Source organism: Trichosurus vulpecula, chromosome 1 (genome assembly GCF_011100635.1).
Source record: "Trichosurus vulpecula isolate mTriVul1 chromosome 1, mTriVul1.pri, whole genome shotgun sequence".
NCBI lineage: Eukaryota > Metazoa > Chordata > Mammalia > Diprotodontia > Phalangeridae > Trichosurus > Trichosurus vulpecula.
In genome coordinates this window covers 419,421,056-419,433,206 of record NC_050573.1, presented here as the reverse complement: position 1 = coordinate 419,433,206, position 12,151 = coordinate 419,421,056, and the positions used below count along the sequence as shown (strand labels likewise).

At 39.1% G+C, this 12,151-nt stretch overlaps 1 protein-coding gene across 1 annotated transcript in view; it reads right to left on the bottom strand.

The window, feature by feature from the left end:
* IL31RA (interleukin 31 receptor A) overlaps positions 1-10,022 on the bottom strand; it is a 64,573-nt gene extending 54,551 nt beyond the window's left edge. The window contains exons 1-2 of the mRNA XM_036740924.1: positions 9,962-10,022; positions 7,837-7,954 (exon numbers count right to left, since the gene is read on the bottom strand). Of these exons, the coding sequence (XP_036596819.1) occupies positions 7,837-7,954; positions 9,962-10,022 (179 nt within the window). The remainder of the gene's footprint in view (positions 1-7,836; positions 7,955-9,961) is intronic.
* Positions 10,023-12,151: the final 2,129 nt, after the last annotated feature.

Sequence of the window (12,151 nt, the reverse complement as noted above, 5' to 3'; positions counted from 1 at the left end):
ACTAATAATGTTAAAAGAAGAATGGATTGTAGTTTATTTTGTTAATGCCATCAAAGAAACATGGCATGACTAAAAGGTTAAGATTTTATATGTACTATATTAAAAATTGGTTATTTAATATATTTATGTATGTACTGGAGTCTGTTGTTAACTTCATAGTGAAATCTTACCCTTATGGTGGGAAAATTAATAATGGGTTAATGTAAAGTATAAGAAACTGGGTTCTGATGTGAATTTCTTAAACGTAACAATTGGTCAAAGTACCAATTTTGAATTTGTAAAAATGATCAGGGTATTAGGATTAGAAATAGTAACTTAAAACTGTGCTAAGGTAGTTTTTGTAGGAGAATGGAAAGAAAGCTGGTTCTTACAAGAAGAAAAGAAAAAGAAAATGCTGAGGTGCTGTGCTGGAGAGAGGGCTGGAGCAATTGCCAAGGACCAGAGGACTTCACTGATGATGCCCCCTGCCAGACAGATGTATGGGAAGAGACTTTCTAAACTTAAAGGGACAATTGTATTATCGTTTTCTCCTGTTACTAAGGGTCTGACTAGGGCTGACTTTGGCCCACAGATGTTCCACCTCCTTAGTTAACAAAATAATGCTGTCCATGATTGTTTTCCCTCTGTCTGAGGGGCTCACTCCAGACACAGAGATCAGCTCATCTCCCTGGTCCGAGGAATTTTTAGAACTTCTTTCCCATTCCCTGAAGGAAAGTCATTACCTCTCTTGGTCTACAGGTGTCACCTCTGCTCACCTTTGACCAAAAGGAGGAAATGTCAATTCTTTCAGATTATTTGAACCCCAATAATACCCAAAACATTCAAGCCGTTTTTGCTCTATGCTAAAAATCCCCCTTTCCTGCCTCAGCAACTTCAAAGACCAGATAAAATTGACAAGGAGTATCTTTATTGTCTGTGGTGACAGAAAGTCTGGCAGCCAGAGTTGTGGGCTAGAGACATTTGCATCTCTAAGTGACCCTACCTTGTACCTAAGAACTTGCTTTCTTTGATATGGAGATCAGAAACTGCTGCTGAATTGTCACTTAAACCTTCTCTCTCTCTTGTTCAAGTTAATCAGAAGCTCCATGATCATGTACAAGTTAGCTTTTAAGGGAATAAATCTATATGAATTTTATTTCACCAAGTCTGTTTGCCTCCTTTAACCAAACTTACAGGTTGACAATATGTATATTTGTTGCAAAGGTTTGGGGTTTTTTGTTTGTTTGGGGGGTTTTGTTTTGTAATTAGGAATAGAGGAGTTGGGAAAAATGTTAACTAGTAATAGGGCTGCCCAAAAAGAAAAAAGAAAGAGAGTCACTGAAGCAATCAAAAGAGAGTAGGCAAAAAAAATTCCAGAAGACAGCTTTGAAAGTTACATGTTGGGGGGCAGTTAGGTGGCACAGTGAGTAGAGCGCTGGCCCTGGAGTCAGGAGGACCTGAGTTCAAATCCAGCCTCAGACACTTGATACACTTACTAGCTGTGTGACCTTGGGCAAGTCACTTAACCCCAATTGCCCTGTCTTCCCCACTCCAAAAACCAAGGAAAATCAAGTTTCCATAATAGAAACTCATGGTTTCATGTACAATCCTTTTTTCTCCCCTACTTTGTATACGGAAATGCTAATTTTATTTGGCATTGGTTAAGTTCAGATTTTTTTTATCTAATTAGAGAGAAAAAAAGTAAGAGGAGGTATTGTCTGAGTTGGCAGAGGAAATTTACTCATTGAGGAACCTCCCAAACACATGTTTAAGTCCTTGACTGTTGGCAAAAGGTTCGACTACATAACCAAACAAAATTGAATGGAAAAATTAAAATCCTCACGCATGGCTTTACTATCTTCCAAGAGAACAGTTCCAAAATTGACAAAATTCTGTCATATGTTACTATGCTTGCATACAACATACTATTTAATCTTTCAAGTGGGAAAAAAAAAACATTTTCAGTGAGGTCACATTTTGACATGTTTTCCTTTCCTTATCCAAGAGGTTGTCTCAATGGCACGATCCCTAATATGGGATTTGGGATACAAATGCTCCAAATTAATAATATAAGAACACATCTGTCAGAATCCAACCCACCCCTGTGGCCATCAGGACAATCCACTTTGCTTGGCCAGTTACTATAGTGAATTTGGAGGCAAAATGGAGTAGTGATTTATCCATTAGTATCTTTTTAACTATACAAAATATATCCTTTTACTAATCTTAAGTAAAATTGTTTTTATTGCACTGATTTGTGAGTATGTTATTTCATTCTAACCCTGAGTCTGAGTCACAATCTGTTTCCTTTGCATAATTTATAGTAATATCTAATCAATTAACTATTGAAAAAAATACTTCTGTATAAGGGAGGTCATGCTCTGAGATAAATTTTCCTTTTCTTTTCTGGGATATTATATATGTAGCTCTGTCCTACAGATATGAGATTTTGAATCTAGGAAAAGTTGCAAATCCATACCACCACCCTTCACTTGTCAAAATCCAGCACAACCAGGAGGCCTTCAGGACAGTCTACAAAGCCTTTTCCATTCCACCCACCCAAAGCTAGCAAACTGATTTACGGCCCTTGCCTTGGATTGAAGTTAGGAGATGATACATTTACTGCAATTCTTTGGGGAGTACTGGTTACAGCAACAGAATGAACAGCCAAATGTTCTAGGGTTGTTGAACTTCTAGGTAAGGTCAATACAGAAAGAAGAATGAAGAAAGTCTGCCTGACCCTGAAGCTTAGTTTCTTCTAGGATCATCACTGCAAAAAAAGAGTAGAGAAGGTGCTGCTGAGGCTACCCTCTTGTGAAGCCAGTTTGAAAAATGTATGATGACTGTTTAAAGAGGCTTCTATACCAGTTATTGTATCAGTTTGAAGATATATGCCAATAGTGTCTTTTTCTAGACCAATTGGTTCCTGAAGTGGTGTCCAGGGACTCCTGGGGACCCCAAAAGCCCTATCAGGGGTGTGTGAGGTCAAAACTACTTTCAAAATAATTCTAAAACAATTTAATTTCTAATATGGTAAATATTGATAAATATGAACCACATAAACAAAAGCTTTGGAGGAGCTCTGAATAATTTTTAAGAATATAAAGGGGTCCTGAGATCAAAAAGTTTGAGAAAGACTAGTCTATGCCAAGTGACACTCCCTATCTGCATCCTAGAGTCTAACAGTACACACATCTAAAAACATGATCATGTGCCTACTTTTATTTTTTGCAAGAATCAATCATTTACAAATTTAATAAAAAATTTTTAGCTAATTTAAAAATTATATTTAATCAAAAACAGAAACAATCTTTTTTTTTTGCTATCCAACAAAATCATTGCCAAAATTCATAATAATTTAAGGAAGGATTTCAGTGTATTTTTTAAACAGTCCTAAGCTGGGAAGGTGGGGCAGTGAATAGAGCACCAACGCTGGAGCCAGGAGAACTCAAGTTCAAATCCAGCTTCAGACATTTACTATCTATATGACCCTGGGCAAGTCACTTAACCCTGTTTGCCTCAGTTTCCTCATCTGTAAAATGAGCTGGAAAAGGAAATAGCAAACCACTCCACCATCTTTGCCAAAAAAAAAACCCAGATGGGGTCACAGAGAGTCAGATACGACTGAAACAACTCAACAACAAAATAACAACAAGCTGGGAAGAGTGGGATCAGAAGGCTCTGGCCCTGCCGACATGGTCTATCTAGGAACCACTGGTTTACATGCCGCAGCAGGACAAGATTTCAGTTTTACCCTTAATAGAATGCATTGATAACAAACGCATTCAGGCTAAATGGTGAAATGACAAGACCCAAGGCTTGGAGTCCAGTTTTGACACAAGTTGTGTGAGCATAGCCAAGTCATATGATCTATCAGGGTATTAGAGCCGGAAGAGACTTGAGATACCATCTATTCCAGCTCCTTCATATTACAAATGAGGAATTTTAAGTCCAATGAAATGATTTGTCCAAAGTCATAAGGGTAACAGAAACCAGATTCGAATCCAGACCTTCTGACACCAAGTCTTTCATACCTCTTTCTATACCACAGCTGCCTCTCTAAGCCTTGGTTTCCTTACGCATCAAACCAGAATAATCATAAAGTCAGTCCCCAGCTCATGACAGAAGTTTGGGGCCTGGAGCACAGACTCAGCACCCAGAGCCCTAAGGGTGGAGTCACCCAATGCAGATTGCAGACTCAGTCCCCAACCCAGGAAAGCAGTGTGGTAGAGAGGGAAGGAGTTTTTCCAAAGGGGTCAGAATTCCATACTCAACCCCCAGTACTCCCAGTTAGGCCTGCAACAAAGCTGCTCAGAACAGAAAACTAAAAGAATGACTAAACAAAACCAAAAAAAAAAAGATAAAGAGTTATTATAAGGCCAAGAGGGATGCCTAAGACACAAACCCAGACGAGGAGAGTAAGTCCAAAACTTTCATAAGCAAAGCCTCATAGAAAAACATAGCTTGCTCACAGGATCTATTTGATTCATAAAAGAAATAAAGCAAGATCTAAAATATGAATCAGAAATTGGTGTTACAAATTAAATTAGTTGAGCAGGCAGTTTTCAGATGAAGAAATTAAAGCAATTTATAGTCATGTGAAAAAAATTCTCTAAATCACTATTAATTAGAGAAATGCAAATTAAAACAACTCTGAGGTACCACACCACACCTATCAGATTGGCAAACATGACAAAACAGGAAAATGCTAAATGCTGGCGAAGATGTGGGAAAATTGGAACACTAATTCATTGTTGGTGAAGTTGTGAATTGATCCAACCATTCTGGAGAGCAATTTGGAACTATGCCCAAAGTGCTATAAAACTGTGCATACCCTATAACCCAGCAATACCAATTCTAAGTCTGTATCCCAAAGAGATCATCCAAATGAGAACATGTACAAAAACATTTACAGCAGCTCTTTTTGTTGTGGCCAAGAATTGGAAATTGATGGGATGCCCATCCATTTGGGAATGGCTGAACAAGTTGTGGCATATGAATGTAATGGAATACTATTGTTCCATAAGAAATGATAAGCAGGTAGATCACAGAAAAACCTGGAGAGGCTTGCATGAACTGAGGCTGAGTGAAGTGAGCAGAACCAAGAGAACATTGTACACAGTAACAGCAGCATTATTCATTGACCAATTTTGATAGAATTAGCTCTTCTCAGCAATGCAATGATCTAAAACAATTTCAAAAGACTCATAATGGAAAATTCTATCTGCATTCAGAAAAAGAACTATGGCATCTGAATGCAGATTTAAACATATAATTTTCTCTCTCTTTTTTTTGGTGGTGGGGGAGCAGAGATTGTCCTTTCTCATGGTTTTTCTCTTTGGTTCTAATTCTTCTTTAAAACGTGACTAATGTAGAACTAAGTTTAATATGATTGTACACGTCTAGCCTATATCAGATTGTGTGCCATCTTGGGAAGGGGGGAGGGGAGGGAAGGGGAGAAAATTTAAAAGAAAACCTTAAAAAAGTGAATATTGAAAATGAAAAATAAATAAATCTTTTTTTAAGAAAAATAAGTTAAACTAGAGTGAAAAGAGAAGAAAGTAGAAAAGAAATGAGCTGTGAAGGAGAAATTTGAAAAGAGATTTAACAGCTTAGCACAAAGACTATGAAACCTTATCCAAATAATAGACTCCTTGAAAATTAGAATAGACCAAATAGAAGTCAGTGATTCCATGAGACATATTAAAACAAAGTCAAAAGATTGAAAAAATAGAAAAAATTAAGGTATTTCACATAAAAAATAACTCACCTGGAAAACAGATCAAGGAGAAATAACTTAAGAATCACTGTACTATTTAAAAGTCATGACCAAAAAAAAGCATGGATAGAATATTTCAAGAAATCGTGAAAGAAAGAAAACTATCCAGACCTCTTACAACCTGGTGGCAAAGCAAAACTAGGAAGAATCCTTCAGTCACCTCTGACAGAAACCCCAAAATGAAAACTCCAAGGAATGTCACAGACAAAATCCAGAACTTTCACATCAAAGCTATGATAAGGAGCCAGAAAGAAAGAGTTTAAGTACTGAGGAAATACAGATGGATAGATAGATAGATACATACATACATACACACATACATACATACATACATACATACATAGTAAATGATAGAGAGAGAGATGACAGGTAGATAATAGATAAATAGATATAAGCTATAGATTGATGGATTATAGATAGGTAATAGAAAGGTAAGTAGATAGATGACAGGTAGATAAATGATAAGTAGACAAAGAGAGATAATTGATCATATCATCCTCATTAGACTGGAAACTTTACAAAGGCGGAGGCAGGACCTTATCTGGTTTTCCTGGCATCCTTTAACACCTAGCTCAAATTCCACATGTGGCAGGAGTCCTTTCTTGGTCCCTCCTACTGCTAGCACCTTCCCTTTGAGATAACTTTCCATTTACTCTGTATATGGTTTTTATGCCCAAAGTTATTACCATATTGTCGCTCTCACTTGACTGTGAGGTCCTAGAGGGCAGGGAAAGTTTTTGCCTTTCTTGGTATCCACAGCACTTTTCACACAAAACTGAATCAGAGAATGTGAGAGACCCAGTCCAACCCTCCCACCCCTTTTATAGATGAGGACACCAAGGTCACAGAGCTGATTGGTGGCAGAACTGGTCCCAGGCCTCCTGATTTCCAAGTTCAGTGATCTTTCCATGCTTATCCTATCCCATTCCAATGAAATACTCGGCTATGGTCCAGCAGTCTCATCATACTTAGCATGGGTTACTATCTTAGCTAATCTGACTTCCCTAAGGGAAGGTACTCCTGTCTGTCTATCCCTCCTCTCTTTGCATGTTCATCCTGTCAGGAAGGGCACCAAATTCCTGATATCCTAGCTCCTGACCACTGGAGTGAATGAGGCACCAATAATTGGAGGTAAAAAGTCTTGTGTTTTAATTCCCCCTTCTGTCATTTACTTGCTGTGCAACCTTGGGCAAGTCACTTAATTTCTCTGAGTCTAAGTTTCTGCATCCATAAAATAGAGATAATTAATCTGTCAGTGGTATGTTGTTAAATATTTAACAACCAGGTGTCTGGAAAAGTATACACAACACACTTTTAAGTTTAATCTGCATCATTAACATTTTCTTCATCGCTTTCTTAAGCCTAGACAATCAACAAATCAACAAAACAAGAAATCAAGACCTGATTTGGGCTTCATGATTTCTGAGGTGTAAATGCTCACACTGAAAATTTAACAATCAGCTCTTAAGAGTTGGTTCAAGCTGGTTCCAACACACCCCTGAAAGCTGTACTGGCTACCTCATGGGGCTGTGACCTCTGATGAGGTGACATGTATGAAATGCTATATAATTCACAACGTAAGTGACTGATTTGTATCATGTGGTGTCCAGAGTACCAAACAACTATAAGATGCTTGCTTTCTCAATGAGGGTGGGTAGGGTGGGAAGAAGGGAGAGAATTTGGAACTCAAAGTTTTAAAAACAAATGTTAAAAATTGTTTTTACATGCAACTTCTAAAGAAGATATACAAGCAATGAGGTATAGAAATTTATCTTGCTGTACAAGAAAGTAAGGCGGAAAGGGGTGGGCGGGGGAGGGGGCAGCGGTGATAGAAGGTAGGGCAGAGTGCGGAAAGGGCTAATCAGAATACATGTCATCTTGGGGTGGGGGAGGGGAGAGATGGGGAGAAAATTTATAACTCAAAACCTTGTGGAAATGAATATTGAAAACTAAAAATAAATAAATTAATCAAACAACCATAAAAGAGAAAGTATCTTACATCTCAACTGACTTATACCCAGAATGAATTAAGACCTTTCAGCCCCTTCTCACATCTTGCAAGCCCACCTCATACTTACCAAATTCTATTGACAGTGTAGACTGTAGGATAGTCTTCCTTTTCTGGACTCCAAGTACAAGTGAAATTCTTCTTATAATAGAAAATGCAGGAAATGTTTTCTGGCTTCTTTGGCAGATCTATAAATCACACGAAAACAAGGGTAATGGGAAAAGATAAATACTGTCTCCATCGTGCCTTTTGCTGAAAACATGTGGCTTGTGTATTTTTTCCTGAAGTGAATGAAGCATGTGGTGATGGGTAGAGACTCAAAATAAAGAAAAGGAAGAGGGAAGCAACTGGGATGAAGAAGACTCTGGAAGTTTTGCTCTCACTTTGCACTGGAGAAACAGTACCCAAGAATTAGAGAAATCCAGAGGATCACTGCCCCCTCACATGAGGGGTCTGAGAATCTATTGGGCAGGAGGGCCGTGTTATGAAGCTTAATTTTAAGGAGGAACAGGAAGCCGGAGAGAGAGGGAAGGAGAAGTGGAAAGAAAAAGAAAGAACTAAAGAAGGAGATAGAAACTGGGAAGTGGAGAGAGTTAGTTATGAGGAACAGACAGACAGATGAACACCCTTCATTCATACATAGTGAGAATTGGGCCAAGATAGGATTTGGACTGGGGATATTCACCCAAGGAGCATTCATATTTGGGACTCTGACTAAGGGGATTTATATACATAAGTGTGTATATACATATACACACACACACACACACACACATACATATATATGTTACATGTTATATATTATATTTATGTGTTTATATATATATATATATGTTATATACATAACATTTCCTCCTTCTTTTACTAAAGCTTTCTTCTACAAAATTGTGAACTACTTGCTCACAAGTGGGGAGGGCATACTCAGGTTTTTCTTGTGGTGACACTCTCTTTGACACTAGGGTTTACAGAGAAGGCTCAGAGTCCAAGCTTCCTGGGAGTCCTGGAGACTTCCTGGTAAAGTGAAGCATCATGGTTCATAGGTATTGACTATATATTTTTATTAAAAGCAGGAAAAAGACAATGACCTGGACCTCTGGGCTCAGCTTTTGTGCTTCTGTAGATTCTTTGCATGACAGACTCTAAGCATTTTGGTTTCTCCAAAGTGCTATAGTGGGTGAGACTAATCAGGCAATTAATTTTATAGTGCCTCACAACCGGGCCTCGCTTCTGATAAAAAAAACAAAAAATAAAAAACCCTTCTATATAATTTTTATTTCCTTTTCTATCCCACACAGCAACTATTCTAGATCTTTTTCTCTCTTCCAAAAACCCTTGCTAACACTCCAACATTTATAATAGATGACCAAGGTTCTTATCTTACTGACAAAATTAAGGTCATCCAAAAGGAATTCCCTCAATTCCACTCCTCAAGTCCTCAGAACTCAATATCACCCATTCTTTCCTTATTCATGAAAGACTAGAGTGACATATTGATATTTTCTATTTCCCAGACGCTGTCTAAGCCCACCCCACAAAATCTATCTTCCCCAGGTAGATATTCGCTTTGTTGTTGTTGTTCAGTCATGTCTGACTCTTCACAACCCCATGGACCATAGATTTTTGGCAAAGATACTAGAATAGTTCACCATTTCCTTCTCCAGCTCATTTTACAGATGAGGAAACTGAGGCAAACAGGGGTAAGTGACTTGCCCAGAGTCGCCCAGCTAGTAAGCATCTGAGGCCAGATTGGAACTCGGATCTTCCTGACTCCAGACCCACTGCTCTATCCACTAAGCCACCAGCTTGGTAAAAGCAGAAAATTAGGGATATATATATATATATATATATATATATATATATATATATATATACACACACACACATATATATATACACACACACATATATATATACACATATATATAAAATAGAGAGAGAGAGAGTCCCTAGACATTTACTTCTCATTCAATTTGCATATATAACTATGAAAACCATTTTTAAAGCAGGAAAGTACAGTAAGAATTTTGCCCTTTTCCCTGTCTACTCATGGCGAAAGACCGTCTTTCACAAACCCATCCGCTGCCCCAAGTGGGAGACATTGAATGGACAAATGAAGTGATCATAAAATTAACACTCCATTTCAGAAGGGCAGAATGAAAATCAAATGGTCCACCCAAGAACAAATGGCAACATACCTGCTATGCAGAAATTACCAAGTAAAAGGAACAGTGCCCAGAACAGCATCTTCTCCATCATGACTCAGAGGGACTGATGAAATGCTGAAAGATAATAAAGTAAGAATTAATGCATTATCTATTTCTAAAGTAGAATGCTATCGCTCTGTATTCAATAAAATGTAAGTTCCTTAAGGGCAGGGACTGTTTCATTTCTGTCTTTGTATCTGGAGCACCTGGTTATAGTGCCTAACATATAGGAGGGGATTAATAAATGCTTGTTGAATAAATGAGTCAACCAGAAACATGCATTTATTAAGTTACTTATTTGGGACTTAAAGCTACAAAAAGACCTAATTTAGAAAGGCCAAGGTTACCCACAGCCTCCTGGGCTATTGCCACTTGTCTTCACTTTTGTCCTATCACCGGGCCCTGATGACTCTAGAGGAGAGAATGAGGCTGACCATTTTGCAGAACTCTGCTTCACTTAAGTCCAATTCCTGAGCAAGTCAAGGCACCACCCTCGTAATGTCATTGGTCCTCTCGGAGAACTAAATACGAAAAACTATGCGCCGGGCACAACGCTGGGCATTAGGGAATACAAAACCAGTAAGTGAAACAATTCCTAATCATGAAGAATATACATTCTAATGGGAGAGACAATAGGAGCAGGTATAAGTATATTGTTGTTCAGTCGTTTCAGTCGTCTCTGACTCTTCATGACCCCATTTGGGGTTTTCTTGGCTTGCCATTTCCTTCTCCAGCTCATTTTACAGCTGAGGAAACTGAGGCAAACAGGGTGAAGTGACTGGCTTAGCATCACCCAGCTGACAAGTGTTTGAGGCCAGATTTGAACTCATGAAGATCAGTCTTCCTGATCCCAAGCCCACTTTCCACTGTGCCACCTAGTGGCCCATATAAATACATAGTTAGCATTTACATAGCGTTTTAATGTTGGGCAAGCGCTTTACAAATAAAAGGTGTCCCAAAAGTCTTAGTGCCAGTTTAAGCTATAAAACTGTGCTGTTTTGCACTTTTTAAGCTTTAAGCAGCTCGAAAGTTTTAAGCTTGAAAACAGCACTAAGACTTTGGAGACACCCCCCATTTGTCATCTCATTTGATCCTCGGGACAACCCTGTGAGGTGGGTACTGTTATAATGCCCATTTCGTAGATGAGAAACTAAGTATAAACAGAATAAACGTAAAGAGAATGATACAAATCAATAAACGGTAGCTTGGAGGAGAGGGTACCGGTGGTGGAGGGGATGCAGAAAAACTCCCCCCAGAAGCTGTCGCTTAAGCTGCATCTTGGAAGAAGAAAAGGATTCCCTGAGGCGGAGGTGGAGAGGGAGCAAAGCCAGCGATGATGCCAATGCCCGGAGATCTGAGATGGGGTATGATGGGTGACTCACGGAGAGAAAGCCAGTTTGGCTGAATTACAGTTGGGTAGGGGTGGGGATTAAGTTCAGGAGGCTGATGTAACGACGTATGCAACAAGGCCAGAAATACCGGCGGAGGTGTCGCTGTGAGGGCTTTCAAAGCTAAACACAAGATATTGATTCTAGAAGCAACAGGAAGCTGCTAGAATTTATTGAGTAGAGGAGTGACCTTGTTGGATAGGCACTTAAGGAAAATCATTTTGGCAATTTAGTGTTGTTGAGTCCTTTTCAGTCCTGACTGACTCTCTGTGGCCCCCTTTGGGGTTTTCTTGGCAAAGATATTGGAATGGTTTGCCATTTCCTTCTCCAGCTCCTTTTACAGATGTGGAAACTAACTGGCTCATGGTCAAACAGCTAAGTAGGAAGCCACGCTGTCTGATGTTCCTGCACTATGCTTTCTGTTGCTGTCGTTGAGTTGTTTCAGTCATATCCAACTCCTCCTGTCCCCATCTGCGGTTTTCTTGGCAAAGATACTGGAGTGGTTTGCCATTTCTTACTCTAGTGCGTTTTACAGATGAGGAAACTGAGGCAAACAGGGGTAAGTGACTTGTCCAGGGTCACACCGCTAGTATCTGAGGTCACATTTGAACTCAGGTCTTTCTGATTCCCGGCCCAGTGCTCTATCCACTGAAAGAAGGTATTGGAGGCAGGGATACCAGTTAGGAGCTGTTCAAGTAACAGGCAAGCAGTGAGGAGTGCTTTGAACTAAGGAAATACTTGTGTGAATAGGGCAGCTAGGTGGCACAGTGAACAGAGTGCCAGGCCTGGAGTC